The sequence below is a fragment of the Mobula birostris genome, chromosome 15 (genome assembly GCF_030028105.1).
Source record: "Mobula birostris isolate sMobBir1 chromosome 15, sMobBir1.hap1, whole genome shotgun sequence".
Classification (NCBI taxonomy): Eukaryota; Metazoa; Chordata; class Chondrichthyes; order Myliobatiformes; family Myliobatidae; genus Mobula; species Mobula birostris.
Genome location: NC_092384.1, coordinates 51,961,490 through 51,977,623, shown reverse-complemented (window position 1 = coordinate 51,977,623; position 16,134 = coordinate 51,961,490). Strand labels below are relative to the sequence as shown.

The following is a 16,134-nucleotide window of genomic DNA, read 5'->3' as shown; positions in this document are numbered from 1 at the left end:
TTATCTTACTGGGGGGAATGTGTTAGCATGCTATCACATGGAGAAATGGAATAAGCAGTTATTTTTCAGACTGGAAAGATGTAACTAGTGGAATCACTCAAAGAACATTTCTTAGCATTTAGTTATGTACCATTACTTGTATTAAGGAGTTGGAGAAGAGGCAGATCAGAAGTTGCTCAAGTTGAGAATAGATAGGATAACATCTGGGAAAATATACAATTGCGCGCTTCACTTAGATGAGTCAAGAGGCAGACTATTACCTAAATAAAGAGGTGTTGCAGATGAATCATGAGGTCATAAGACCATGATACTTGGAGCAGAGATCGGCCATTGGGCCCATTGAGTCTGTTCTGCAATTCAATCAAGGCTAATATATTTTCCCTCACAACTCTTTTCTCCTGCCATATAGAAGGATCTAAGTGTTCGTATGTGTAAAACACAAAATTTTAGGAAACAGACACAACAATTAATAAAGAAAGCAATAGATATTGATCCTTATTGCTAGAAGGAATAAAGATTAAAAATAGAACAGGGTGTTCATCAGGACACACCTGACGCACTTTGTGCAATTTTGATCCCCTTAACATTGGAAACAGTTCAGAAGGCTGTTGTCATAGGAGAATGGTGTCCTATTAAATCCTACTTTGTAAAAAAAATAAAGTAGATTTACATTCTAAAGAGCATAATCAGGCATAAAAATATAAGATCCTCAGGGGCATTGACCTGATAGATGCTGAGATGTTTCCATTAGTTGGAGAGTCTCAAATGAGAGGGCACAGTTAACGATTAGGAAACATTAAAATTGAAGTCAGACATCCCACCCTGCAAAAACTCATTTCAGGGAGGTAGCACCCCCGCTCCCCCCGGCCCCCCCGTCTACCTCCAAGGGTGTGTGTAATACTTTGTTTAGTGATTTTGTCTAATCTGTAAGCCAAGTTGGGTATATGCAGCAAATGTGATATTAAAATATGTACTTATATTATATTATATTATCATGTTTGTTCTATTACAACTTTAAGCAAGTCTACAGGGAGTTTGGCCTCATCACGTAGGACATCAATAGCGTAGCTCCCTGGCAGCTCGCCAGCTAGTTTATATCAGGGGTCCCCAACCTTTTTTGCACCACGGACCGGTTTAATATTGACAATATTCTTGCGGACCGGCCAACCCGGGGGGTGGGGTACGTGTTAAACGCACCCGGAATATAGGTGATAAGTCAACTATAAGTCACTTGCAAGTGTCTGATACACTCAATTTCATTTCTAAAGGGGTTTATCTAACAAATTTAATATTATCCTCGCATGAATGTAGTGATAAGTCAATTATAACAGTGGTCCCAAACCTCCGAGCGGCGAAGAATGCAGCGGTACAGCGGTAGCCGGAACACATCCAGCACATCTTTAAGAAAAAAGCCAAAATAAACAAGCTAATTGATTAGGTGCCACCCGGCACGTATATGTCGGTCCAGATCAGAGACGACGCAATCGGCAATCATCTCTGATCTGGGCCAACGTTTACGTGCCGGGCAGCACCTAATTAATTTACTTGTTTATTTCGGCTTTTTTTCTTAAAGATGTGCTGGGTGCGTTCCGGCCACCGCTGTATTCTTCGCGGCCCGGAGGTTGGGGACCACTAAATTATGTCACTTATAAGTCAATAGCATCATAACATTTTAAGTAACGTTTGGATATTAAACACACAGCACATATTTTCCCCGTATGAACATATAAAATCATTGCAACACACCAATATCGCTGAATCAGTGGGAGCTCTGGGCTTGTTTTCCTGCAACAAGACGGTCCCTTCGAGGGGTGTTGGGAGACAGCGATACTCGAAGGGGGTTCCTTATGTCCAGTCTATTCCACAATTTAGTTTTCATTGCATTCATTGCGGAAAACTCCGCTTCACAGAGAAATGTTGGAAATGGAAGCAATGTTTTCAGTACTTTCGTGGCTATCTCAAGATATTCAGCCCTGACTTTGATCCAGAATGCCAGCAGAGAAGTTATGTCAAACATATTTTTCAGCCCACCGTCATCTACAAGCTCGGGGAGTTGATCTTTTTCCCGCGCTGACATGGATGATTCACCGGGGACATTCATAAATGGCTCATGGACCCATTCCTTTGCACGTCTTGAGTCACTGATGACCTCGTGTGCGTTAAAGTTCAACAGTGCGTGACAGGGAATGAGGAAAGGTGCAGCTGACTCATATCATTTCATATCGCCAAATCATATTGTTTCCTCGTGGCCCAGTGGTTGGGGACCGCTCTTAGCACAAAGAGAGACCAATCAGGATGCTCACTCTCCCCCTCCCGCTCAAAAAAATCTATTTCCAGGATATTGTATATAATTTCCAGGCGTCAGGGAGCCACTATCAGGGAGACTCCCGGAATTTCTGGGAGAGGTGGGATGTCTGCTGAAGTCCATTTGCCCGACACCGGCCCCCTAGGCCTGAGTCGATGTAGTAGTAAAACTGAAGTTTACGGGCACTAAAGATGTGATTTTCTGGAATTCTCCAGCTCAAAGGATTGTGAGGGCTAGATTAATGCAGGTAATTGAAGGAGATAAATATATATACTGTACTTTTTTGAATGTTTGGAGTATTGAAAGACACATGGGACTAGCACAGAAGAGGAACTGAGTCCTGGGAAAATCAGCCATGGCAATGGTGGACCAGCTAGTCTCCTCCTGCTTCTATTTTCTTTTATCTTTATATTCTTGTAACTTATCATTTAACTCTGGTGTTATATTAGCACTACTTTTATGATTCTTTCTGTTATATATTGTATACCCTATAAAATACATCATTCTCTTCCAGGTAATATACACAAAATGATGGAGGAACTGAGCAGGCCAGGCAGCAGCTATAGAAAAGAGTAAACAGGCAACGTTTCAGTCTGAAAGCCTTCTTCGGAAGAAGGGTTCTGAAGGAAGGTCTTGGCCTGAATCATCAACTGTTTACTCTTTTCTACAGATGCTGGCTTGACCTTCTCAATTCCTGCGACATCTTGTGTGTGTTGCTTTGGATCTCCAGCATCTGCAGAGTTTCTTTTGTCTGTGCTTTTCCAGGTGTAACATTCTGCTACTACAAGTAAAGGTCTAGCTCCAACACAGTATTGAACAGATTTATGACATGCCAACCTGTCTCTCCCTTTATACTTCATTATACCCAAAGGGTTCCATTTTCTTTGTTGTACTTTGCTTCAAAAGTAATCTGTGTAAATTCTATAGTTAGTTTTAAGGATCAATTATATTAAATCAAATCTATTATGTCAAGTGAATGAAGTCTGTTTAAGGCAGCCGTCAAGCTAATGGATAGTGATTTAACTGATATAGTCACACCTGTAATTTCAATTGCCACTCATTACATAATATTTCTAAAAACAAACTGGAGACTTTTGCAGTGTTAATATAAGATGCAGTTCAAACAGACTGAAATCTAGTTTTGTATATGATTACTAATGATTCTTAATAAGTAACAACGTATATTCCTCTGCCCCAACATTAAAAGCATAATGATATTCAGAATTACCTGTAAGTATGAATATTCTCATTGAGTTGACCAAAGCAATGCATGGAAATCCTTAAACACGAGGAATTCTGCAGATGCTGGAAATTCAAGCAACACACATCAAAGTTGCTGGTGAACGCAGCAGGCCAGGCAGCATCTATAGGAAGAGGTACAGTCGACGTTTCGGGCCGAGACCCTTCGTCAGGACTAACTGAAGGAAGAGCTAGTAAGAGATTTGAAAGTGGGAGGGGGAGGGGGAGATCCAAAATGAGTCAAAATGTGGTCGAAAAGTTGAAGAACCGAAGAAATTACAGATGGGGAGCAGTGAGAGAAGGCTCTTCAACTTTTCGATCACATTTTGACTCATTTTGGATCTCCCCTCCCCCTCCCACTTTCAAATCTCTTACTAGCTCTTCCTTCGTTAGTCCTGACGAAGGGTCTCGGCCCGAAACGTCGACTGTACCTCTTCCTAGAGATGCTGCCTGGCCTGCTGCGTTCACCAGCAACTTTGATGTGTGTTGCATGGAAATCCTTTGTAGGGTACTGGTATATTTGTAAATGATAATAACGTTTATCAACTTCATGTGTGCCAATTGAACATTAATTACTACATATTACTAAATTAAACAAATTTTTAAAAAGACAATTTGATTTAAAGTTCTTCGGGGGTTGTTTCTCAAACCTCCGTGAACTCGCTTAGCAAGACCTCTAGACCTAAATATCAATAGATTTGCAAGCTGTGAAGGTTTCTTGAACTGGGCGGCATTGCCGTTGCCTAGCAACTGGAACCTCGGCTCCAGCTGTCAGACGCCTGTCTGCGTGGCTGTTGATAAAGTTGCGTTATTGAAACCGGAAGTCATGCCGGCCATCAAGATGGCTGCGCTTGGGATTGACGTGGAAGATGAGAGTATCCTTGCTTCTATTTTCAGGGACTCTTTCCCGGAGAATTGGAGAGAGAACCCCGATTTCACGTTGTACCTGTCCGAACTCAGCTCGTACGGAGTGGACAAGCTGAACCGCGAACCCGAGCGGCTGGCGGAGGAGCGGGCCCAGATCCTTCAGCAGACTCAAGAATTGGCCTTTTGCAATTATAAAACCTTTATCAAAACGGCAGAATGCACCAAGGAAATATACCGGGACTTCGGGCTGGTGGAAAAACACGTCTCCTCTGTCCTAGACAAGCTGCCTGCGCTGAGCGAGAAATGCAAGCAGTTCATCAAGGAGACAGAGGAAACTGGCGCCAGCAGAAGGATGAACAGTCTGACCCTTAATCGCCACACTGAGATCCTCGAAATCCTGGAGATACCGCAGCTCATGGACACCTGCGTTAGGAACTGCTACTACGAGGAAGCTCTTGAGTTAGCCTCCTACGTGAAGAGATTGGAGAAGAAATACTCTTCTATACCCGTCATACAGGTACTAACCTGTGGGGTTTTAGAATTGCTTAATGAGACTTGAAATAGATGCAATTGAGTAGTTAAGACAAAGTGAAAGTAAGCTTATTTGGAAAAAGTGTGTGTGTGTAACACAACAAAATAACTATTTGGAAAGTAGCTTTTTAAAGAGTCACAAAGTCACACAGCACTTAAACAAATCCTTTAGCCCACTGCGTCTTTCCCAACTCAACTTTTTTATTTACCCCAATTCTACACGAATCCTCTTTTATTCTCTCCATACTCCCAACAGCTCCCCCAGATTCTTTGCTCCCCCACTAACATAGTGGCAGTTCGCAGTGATCATTTAGCCTACCATTCCGTACATCTCTGGGGTGTGGGAGGAAACTCAAGGGAGGCAGGGAAGAGAAGTGTGTGCAGTCACAATTATGACAGAGAAAGTACTCAGGAAGCTGAATAGTCTAAGGGTAGATAAATCTCCCAGATCAGATGGAATGCACCCTCGTGTTCTGAAGGAAGTAGCTGTGGAGATTACGAAGGCATTAGCACTGATCTTTCAAAAGTCGATAGATTCTGGCATGGTTCCGGAGGACTGGAAGATTGCAAATATCACTCCACTATTTAAGAAGGGGGCAAGGAGCAAAAAGGAAATTATAGACCTGTTAGCTTGACATTGGTAATTGGGAAGTTGTTGGAGGCATATGACAAGATAAGCTGAACTCAGCATGGTTTTCTTAAAGGAAAATCCTGCCTGACAAACCTATTACTATTTTTTGAGGAAATTACAAGTAGGCTAGACAAGGGAGATGCAGTGGATGTTGTATATTTGGATTTTCAGAAGGCCTTTGACAAGGTGCCACACATGAGGCTGCTTAACAAGATAAGCGCCCATGGAATTACAGGAAAATTACATACGTGGATAGGGCGTTGGCTGATTGGCAGGAAACAGAAAGTGGGAATAAAGGGATCCTATTCTGGTTGGCTGCCGGTTATCAGTGGTGTTCCACAGGGGTCCGTGTTGGGGCCGCTTCTTTTTATGTTGTACATCAACGATTTGGATTATGGAATAGATGGCTTTGTGGCTAAGTTTGCTGATGATACAAAAATAGGTGGAGGGGCCAGTAGCGCTGAGGAAACAGAGTCTGCAGAGAGACTTGGATAGATTGGGAGAATGGACAAAGAAGGGGCAAATGAAATACAATGTTGGAAAGTGTATGGTTATGCACTTTGGCAGAAGAAATAAACGAGCAGACTATTATTTAAATGGGGAGAGAATTCAAAGTTCTGAGATGCAACGGGACTTGAAAGTCCTCGTGCAGGATACCCTTAAGGTTAACCCCCAGGTTGAGTTGGTGGTGAAGAAGGCGAATGCAATGTTGGCATTCATTTCTAGAGGAATAGAGTATAGGAGCAGGGATGTGATGTTGAGGCTCTATAAGGCGCTGGTAAAACTTCACTTGGAGTACTGTGGGTAGTTTTGTGCTCCCTATTTAAGAAAGGATGTGCTGACATTGGAGAGGGTACAGAGAAGATTCTGGGAATAAGAGGGTTAACATATGAGGAATGTTTGTCTGCTCTTGGACTGTATTCCTTGGAGTTTAGAAGAATGAGGGGGGACCTCATAGAAATATTTTGAATGTTGAAAGGCATGGACAGATTGGATGTGGCAAAGTTGTTTCCCATGATGGGGGAGTCTAGTACAAGAGGGCATGACTTAAGGACTGAAGGATGCCCATTCAGAACAGAGATGTGAAGAAATTTTTTCAGCCAGAGGGTGGTGAATCTATGGAATCTGTTGCCATGGGTGGCAGTGGAGGCCAAGTCATTGGGTGTATTTAAGGCAGAAATTGATAGGTATCTGAGTAGCCAGGGCATCAAAGGTTATGGTGAAAAGGTAGGGGAGTGGGACTAAATGGGAGAATGGATCAGCTCATGATAAAATGGCGGCGCAGACTCGATGGGCCGAATGGCCGACTTCTGCTCCTTTGTCTTATGGTCTTAGGGAAACCAAGGCACCTGGAGGTAACTTCACACAGGATCTGGGATCAAGGTTGATCCAGTATTCCACTGTAGTGCCCAACTAGTCCTTGAGAAGTTTGAGTTGTTTTTTTTAACAACTCTTGAGTATTTGAGTCGTTTCTGCTCATCTTGATTATTGTTTCAAATAAGCTAATGTAAATAAGTTTTTTTTAAAAGATGGACTGTTTAAAAAAAATTTTTAAATGGCATTTCTCTCACAGGGAATAGTGAATGAAGTTCGTTCCTCTGCACAGTTGATGTTAAACCAACTCATCCAGCAGCTACGCACCAATATCCAACTGCCAGCCTGCCTCCGAGTCATAGGCTATTTGAGGAGAATGGATGTTTTCACTGAAGCAGAATTAAGAATAAAGTTTCTTCAAGCACGAGATGCCTGGTTGAAATCCATGCTTGGCTCCGTATCAGATAGTGATCCTTATTTCCACATAACTAAGACGATTGAAGCTTGCCGAGTTCATCTGTTTGACATCATCACTCAGTATCGTGCCATTTTCTCAGATGAAGATCCATTGCTACTTTCCAGCAATCACACTGTGAATGAAAGTGCCATTTTCCATGGCTGGGTAGTGCAAAAGGTTTCTGAGTTCCTAGGAACCCTGGAATTGGACCTTCAGAAAGGAGTTGGTAGCCGCCTAGATTCATTGCTAGGCCAATGTATGTACTTTGGACTTTCTTTCAGTCGAGTCGGAGCAGATTTTCGTGGGCAGCTTGCCCCGATGTTTCAGAAAGTTGCTATGAATACTTTTGAGAAAGCAGTTCAAGAAGCTGTGGAGAAGTTTCAAGAAGACATGAATTTGTATACCTTAATTTCTCCCCCATCAATGTTGGGGAGTACTATCCCTATGACTCTGCCAACTGAGCAGCCTGGAACTCTGCAGCCTCCAATGGTACTTCTAGATTTCCCTCCACTGGCATGTTTTCTAAATAACAATTTGGCGGCTTTTAATGATCTTCGACTCTGCTGTCCCCTGGCACTTGCACAGGAAGTAGCGATGTGCTTGGAAGATGCTCTTGTGAAGGTATTCCATTGCTACTGCAAGGAAGTTAGATAAATGCTAAGACAAAAATATCTTTAGATAAAGTGCTGATGAATAAGCTTAGGGACACAAATGTTCTGTTGCAATTTAGTTTAATTAAAATTGTAGTTTACTCTTCTCATTAGCCATCTCTTGTCTCTCAAGTTTTAATTTAATCTTGTTTTTCCTTGTATATAAAATTGTCAAATCCTATTGTGCATCATTGTTCTGGGGCAAAAATCAGAGATACCATTATCAAATATCCAAATCAAAGATGGTGATATTACTGGGATGATTCAAAATTTGGTTAAGAGAGATGGCTAGTAAGAAGAGGACAGAATATATGAGGAAAATTCTGGAATTTTGAGCCTGGTAGTTGAAGAAATAGAACTAAATATGTGATCGGGGATGTATGAGCAAGATTTAGTGCAGGATATTTTGGAGTATAAACAGCAAAGTCTTGGGCAATGACAAAACTTTCCAGAAAACTTGGTGGTAAATGTACTGCAGAACACTATTACTTGCCTAATGATGGAACCTGAGCAGAAGCAAATTTGTTTTTTAAATAGGTAAAATAATGTTTCCACTGAGCTTTTGGAACTTATCTGAGAAGTTTTGTTATTATTCCAAATGTCTTCCCTGGGTATCTCTAAGTAATGTAGAATCAATATTCAATTTCACCACTTGACATGGCCATATAGAAGTATCTGCTTTTAACAACATTCAAACCCTTTTCACTGCAGCACTCATTTGGTAGGAGTTCTGTACACATAGGAGAACTTCCAATTCTCCGTTAGAGCTTTCAGGTATGACTTTCTTTTCAGGATCAGCTAAACAGTTTGCTTCCTTTCATTATCTTTTAATATGTCCTCAGGAGATGCCTAATAAACTGGCCATTGAGGATATACTTGTTTTTTTTTGCTTGCTGTTGCCCATCTACTTCGATTCAACGTGTTGTGCATTCAGAGATGCTCTTCTGCACTCACTGTTGTAGCGTGCAGTTCTTCAAGTTACTGTCACTTTCTTCTCAGCTTGAACTAATCTGGCCATTCCTCTGACATCCCTCATTGACAAGGTGTTTTTACCCACAGAGCTGCCACTCACTGGATGTTTTTTTTGCTTTTCGCACCTTTCTCTGTAAACTTTAGTTGACTGGCGTGTGTGAAAATCCCAGGAAATCAGCAATTTCTGAGATACAAAATCACCCTGTCTGGCACCAACAGTCATTCCACAGTCAGAGTCACTCAGATAACATTTCTTCCCCATTCTGATGTTTGGTCTGAACAACAACTGAACCTCCTGACCATATCTGCCTGCTTTAATACAATAAATTGCTGCCACATAATTGGCTAATTAGATATTTGCATTAACGAGCAGATGCAATTAATAAAGTGGTCACTGAATGTATGTTGTCTAGCTATTTTGAGTTTATTGCAATTTGGAGAACTTCAATGTGTTTCATATTTACTTAAATTTTTACCTGATCCAATTCTCGATTCTTACCTACTTTAACATTTCTAACATTGCCATTAAATTTTCATTGACAATCTATTCTATAAGAGTTATTCTGTCCATGATCCAACCAGTTCCCCTCCATCACCTCCCTCCTCTATTTGGCAGCTGCTCACAGCTCCTCCCACTTCCTCCAAACTCGGGGGTAGCCATGGGCACTTGCGTGGGCCCTAGCTATTCCTGCCTTCCCGTTGACTACGTAGAACCATCCATATTGCAAGCCTACCCCGGTAATACTCCCCAATTCTTCCTCTGCTACATTGACGACTGCATTGGTGCTGTTTCATGCACCCATGCTGAGTTCATCAATTTCATCAACTTTGCCTCCAACTTCCACCCTGCCCTTAAAATCACTTGGTCCATTTCTGATATCTTCCTCCCCTTTCTCAATCTCTCTGTCTCCATCTCTGGAGAAAAACTGTTGACCAACATTTTTTATAAGCTTACTGACTGCCATGGTTGTCTTGACTATACATCTTCCCACCCTGTCTCCTGTAAAATTGCTATTCACTTCTCTCAGTTCCTCTGTCTCTGCTGCATCTGTTCCAAGGATGTGGCTTTCCTTTCCAGGCCATCAGAGATGTCCTCATTCATCAAGGAACAGGGTTTCCATTTCTCAACTGTTGTTCCCGAACATTGGCGCTCACCTCATCTTTCCTCTTCCTTGACAGGGATAGAGTTCCTCTCAGCCTTGCCTGCCACCCCATGAGCTTCCACATCCAACACACCATTCTTTACAACTTCCCCCATCTTCAAAGGGATTCTACCACCAAACATACCTGTACCTCCTCCTCTTCCCCTGCCCCCCCTTGCTTTCCACAGGGAATGCTACCTCCATGATTCCCTCTTCCATTCATCCCTCCTCACTAATATCCCTGCTAGTGACCAAAGTGCTACACTTGCGTCCTCCCTTACCTCCATTCAGAGTCGCAAACAGTCCTTCCAGGTGAGGCAGCACTTCCACTGCAGAATTGCGAATCTGCTGGGTCGTCTTTTGTATCCGGTGCTCTCGATGCGGCCTCATCTGCATTGGTGAGACCTATCGTAAAGTGGAGGACTGCTTCATCGAGCACCTCCACTCTATCTGCCAAAAGCAGAACTTCCCGGAGGCCAAACATTTTAATTCCCTTTCTATTCCAGTTCTGACATATCAGCCCATGGCCACCTCTCATGCCAAAATGAGGCCACCCTCAGGGTGGAGGAGCGACACGTTGTATTCCCTCTGGGTGGTATCCAACCTGCTGGCGTGAACTCCTGGTAAATAAAACATTTCTTCCCTTCTTCTGTTGCCCACTCTGGCTTCTTGCCTTTTCTCACCTGCCTGTCACTTCCATCAGGGTCCTTTTCTCCTTTCCTATCAGATTCTTTCTTCTCTAGCCCTTTACCTTTCCTACCCACCTGGCTTCACCTGTCACCTTCTAGTGATCCTCCCCACAACTTTTCATTCTGGCATCATCCCCCTTCCTTTCCAGTCCTGCTAAAGGGTCTCAGCCTGAAACATCGACTGTTTATTCATTTCCATAGATGCTGCCTGGCTTGTTGAATTCCTCCAGCATCTTGTATTGCTCTGGTAGAATAATCCCACATGTTTTATTTGGTTTGGAATATGGGAGTTACTTGAAATGCCAGCATTTTGTTACCAAAAATGATTCCAAAGTGTCCTTCAGGGTAGTAATTGTAGGATGACTTGATTCTTGGGAATGAATTCCTTAAAGTTAGTATATATTGTACTGTAATAGTGACCTTCAAAACACTTTGGTGTAGTGGGGAGAAGGAATTGCGTACTTATGCTGTGTGATATACTGTTTGTAATAACAGTGATTGATCTGGAGGAAACAATAACATCATGTTAAGTGTAAGTAGCTGGCCAAAAAAAAAAATGTTTTCTAATTTTTTTTTTGTATAGGTTACAAAGCTAATTCTTGCTTTTCACCGAGCTGAGGAAACTGCTTTCAGTGTGAAAGAGCAGGAACTGTTTGTCCAGTTCTGTGTTACATTCACCGAAGATCTGGTTCCCTACTTGAATCGATGTTTACAAGTGCTTTTTCCACCAGCACAACTAGCACAGATACTTGGTATGTAGTAGTCTGATCATGAGTGGAGTGTGATGTTCTCCTGAGGGGTTGTCTATTGGTGGATCCTCAGGTGGCTGTAGAGGCCAATCCAGGATCCACATACAGTATGCTGATGCAGTGTTGGCAAGCATAAGCAGTGGCTGTGGTTACTGATTTGGGTCTTTTGGTTTTGCATTCTCTCCTTTTGCAGCTGCTGCTTGTTCTGTGCGGCACAGCAAAGATCACTGTCATAATTGTACTTCGTATAATACTCCCATTTATGTTCATTGTCAATAACATCAATCTACTTGGATCACAATCCTACCAGATTGACAAATGTGTAGAGCTTTTACAGGTATATTAAGAGCAAAAGGATTGTAAGGGATAAAATTGGTCCTCTTGAAGATCAGAGTGGTCGGCTATGTGCGGAACCAAAGGAAATGGGGGAGATCTTAAATAGGTTTTTTGCGTCTGTGTTTACTAAGGAAATTGGCATGAAGTCTATGGAATTAAGGGAAACAAGTAGTGAGATCATGGAAACTGTACAGATCGAAAAGGAGGAGGTCCTTGCTGTCTTGAGGAAAATTAAAGTGGATAAATCCCCGGGACCTGACAGGGTGTTCCCTCGGACCTTGAAGGAGACTAGTGTTGAAATTGCAGGGGCCCTGACAGAAATATTTAAAATGTCGCTGTCTACAGGTGAGGTGCCGGAGGATTGGAGAGTGGCTCATGTTGTTCCTTTTAAAAAAGGATCGAAAAGTAATCCGGGAAATTATAGGTCAGTAAGTTTAACGTCGGTAGTAGGTAAGTTATTGGAGGGAGTACTAAGAGACAGAATCTACAAGCATTTGGATAGACTGGGACTTATTAGGGAGAGTCAACATGGCTTTGTGCGTGGTAGGTCATGTTTGACCAATCTATTGGAGTTTTTCGAGGAGGTTACCAGGAAAGTGGATGAAGGGAAGGCAGTGGATATTGTCTACATGGACTTCAGTAAGGCCTTTGACAAGGTCCCGCATGGGAGGTTAGTTAGGAAAATTCAGTTGCTAGGTATACATGGAGAGGTGGTAAATTGGATTAGACATTGGCTCCATGGAAGAAGCCAGAGAGTGGTGGTAGAGAATTGCTTCTCTGAGTGGAGGCCTGTGACTAGTGGTGTGCCACAGGGATCAGTGCTGGGTCTATTGTTATTTGTCATCTATATCAATGATCTGGATGATAATGTGGTAAATTGAATCAGCAAGTTTGCTGATGATACAAAGATTGGAGGTGTAGTAGACAGTGAGGAAGGTTTTCAGAGCCTGCAGAGGGACTTGGACCAGCTGGAAAAATGGGCTAAAAAATGGCAGATGGAGTTTAATACTGACAAGTGTGAGGTATTGCACGTTGGAAGGATAAACCAATGTAGAACATACAGGGTTAATGGTAAGGCATTGAGGAGTGCAGTGGAACAGAGGGATCTGGGAATACAGATACAAAATTCCCTAAAAGTGGCGTCACAGGTAGATAGGGTCGTAAAGAGAGCTTTTGGTACATTGGCCTTTATTAATCAAAGTATTGAGTATAAGAGCTTGAATGTTATGATGAGGTTGTATAAGGCATTGGTGAGGCCGAATCTGGAGTATTGTGTTCAGGTTTGGTCACCAAATTACAGGAAGGATATAAATAAGGTTGAAAGAGTGCAGAGAAGGTTTACAAGGATGTTGCCGGGACTTGAGAAACTCAGTTACAGAGAAAGGTTGAATAGGTTGGGACTTTATTCCCTGGAGCGTAGAAGAATGAGGGGAGATTTGATAGAGGTATATAAGATTATGATGGGTATGGATAAAGTGAATGCAAGCAGGCTTTTTCCACTGAGGCAAGGGGAGAAAAAAACCAGAGGACATGGGTTTAGGGTGAGGGGGGAAAAGTTTAAATGGAACATTGGGGGGGCTTCTTCACACAGAGAGTGGTGGGAGTATGGAATGAGCTGCCAGACAAGGTGGTAAATGCAGGTTCTTTTTTAACATTTAAGAATAAATTGGACAGATACATGGATGGGAGGTGTATGGAGGGATATGGTCCGTGGGACTAGGCAGAAAATGGTTCGGCACAGCCAAGAAGGGCCTAAAGGTCTGTTTCTGTGCTGTAGTTTCTATGGTTTTCTATGGTATCCTTCATGTTATGTAATTGAATTTCCTTTTGTTTTTGGACAGGTGTTCCTCCCACTCAGATTCATAAATATGGCTCCATTGGTTCCATTAATAAAGGCGTTATACTAGAACTGCTTGATTTTATCCTCCCCAAGAAAGAAATTATAATTCCACCCAAGAACAGTCTGGATGTTGAACTGGAACATATCCTGTCAGTGGAAACCACTTTGCACAGTCCGGGATTGGAAACAAAAACTGAGATGCTGAGTGAACAATATTCTCCAGTGTCTTCTGCTGTGTTGAGTGGTGGAACAGAAGAAGTCAAGCCAGCTATGCCTGATGTAGATGGCCAAAGAGCAGAAGGTATTTCACAGTCTTTGGCGTAGGCCTATTTTAATTTAGAAACTGAGACTGTATACATCTGTGATTGGGATCTGGGAACACTGGACTGGGAGTATTTGGTTATTAAATGTTTAAACAAAAGGGAAATAAAAGATCTTGGTAGTCAAGGTGAGTTAAGAACCAATATTTTTCCAACAGATTGTAAACTTTTAATAATATTAACAGTTGATAAATTTTCTTAAATTATGAAATCAGACACTTGTATATCAAAGTCTTAAATCATCTATTGAGAATTTCAGCTTCTGATGTAAACAATTGTATAAAATAAAAACTGAGAAACCAATGATTGAACGTCTGTTTAAAACTAAGTTGGTCTGTAATATGTGGATAAATTAACTGGCTACTAAATTACTGTCGTGTGTTTGTAAGTAGCAGATTCAAGTAGAGTTGATGGGAATGTGGGGAGAATGAAATGGAATTATTGTGGGAGCAGAGACTTGATTATTGCCAACTTGTTGAACTGAAAGGGTTGTTTTCAGTGTGCTGAATCACCCCATGACTAGACTTCATCTTGGAGTACAAATGGGCAGTTTCCAATGATCAGCTGAACAGTTTCCATTTTTTGATATATATTTGCATATGCTTGCGCAAGTTGTGGAGCTGAAAGCCATCAGGTCTCTGCTGAAAGCATTTTAGCAGAAATTTCATGTACTCGTTTTAATTTATTTGAGGCCTTTTTTGAAGTCCTGTTCTCAGAATGTTCAACAGCTCTAATACTAATGATAGAGTAACCGATAAGCATTCTAACACAGTACTACTAGGTTTTAATGTTTGTGTTCCAATTTTACTCTAGAAATGTGAAATCACTTGTTTGGGGGAAGATAATGAATTTAACAAAAAGGATTAATGAATTGATGTTAAGTCTGATCTAGGTGAGCAACCAGTGTGGCGTTGCATCTTTTTAACAATTCATTTTGGGAACTGATGGTTTACAGAACTTGTATGGAGTTGTTCTGAAAGCGTTCAGGTGGTGGAAATTCTGAAAATAAAACTTGTACTAATGGCTATGGAATATTTATTATGGGCAAGTGTAGTGTTATATATTGCAATGTTGACATGGGAAACTTAAAATTCCCAAAGCATTCTTTCACTTTAAATACAAGACAGGTGTTTTAAAATTATATATAGGACTTAAATTCTTAGTCATGCTAAAGTTTCAATTGGTTAAACAAATACTAAACTTATGGTACAGAATAGCTGGAAGGTTTGTTTGTCAATTGAGAAATTTTATCCAATCCAATTTCTCTTGATAAAAGTATTGCTGAATCTTTCCTTGTAGATTGTTTTAATAAGGATTATATAATCTGCAGTTCAGAAGGCTTCAGATGTCTCCCATGCTGTTTTTACACTCTCATTGTATTCAGTCTCCCTAACTGGTTTAAAAGTGCAGCGGAGACCCACTGAGTTAAAAAGGAGCACTGTAAACCTGAGGTCATTGTACATCCTTGAGTGATGGTGACCATCTGAAATGCTTCCACTCCTGCAATAAGAATCCATCTGCAGGAGCTGTTAAATAATGTGCTGAGACCCACTAACCTTCCTGCAGAGCAGCGGGAGGCTGCAGTCTTCTGAAAATGAGTTGGAATTGAAGAGCAGCTAAAGATTCTCCTGGAGTTATCAGAGAGGTTCAGTGGGCCTTGGCTAGATCACAGGCTTTGAGTGGCATAACTGGGGGGAATGGAGGCAATTAAGGAGTGACCCTAAAGAGGGTAACAGCAGCGAAGAGTGCCCAACTTTGTTGGAAAATGCAAACATTAACAGCTGGCCATGTCAGAGGTCCATGAGCCAGTTCTCATCAGGGGATCAGAGGTGAATTCCTCAGTGTTATCATTTCAGAGGATCTGTTCTGGGTCCATTATGAAAGTAGAGGGTGGTGAATTTGTGGAATTCATTGCCACAGATGGTTGTGGAGGCCAAGTCATTGGGTATATTTAAGGTTCTTCATTAATAATGGCGTTGAAGGTTACAGGGAGAAGGCAGGAGAATGGGGTCGAGACAAATAATAATCAGCCATCATGGAATGGCCGGCTGGTAGCGTAGAGGCATCAGAGCTGGACTTTGGAGCGAAGGCT

At 41.8% G+C, this 16,134-nt stretch overlaps 1 protein-coding gene across 1 annotated transcript; it reads left to right on the top strand.

The window, feature by feature from the left end:
* Window positions 1-4,368: 4,368 nt before the first annotated feature.
* cog8 (component of oligomeric golgi complex 8) lies at window positions 4,369-15,116 on the top strand. The gene is made up of 4 exons (XM_072279787.1): window positions 4,369-4,928; window positions 7,147-7,965; window positions 11,381-11,549; window positions 13,724-15,116. Exons 1-4 carry the CDS (start codon window positions 4,371-4,373, stop codon window positions 14,044-14,046), a joined length of 1,869 nt encoding a protein of 622 aa, XP_072135888.1. The 5' UTR covers window positions 4,369-4,370; the 3' UTR covers window positions 14,047-15,116.
* The last annotated feature ends 1,018 nt before the right edge of the window (window positions 15,117-16,134 follow it).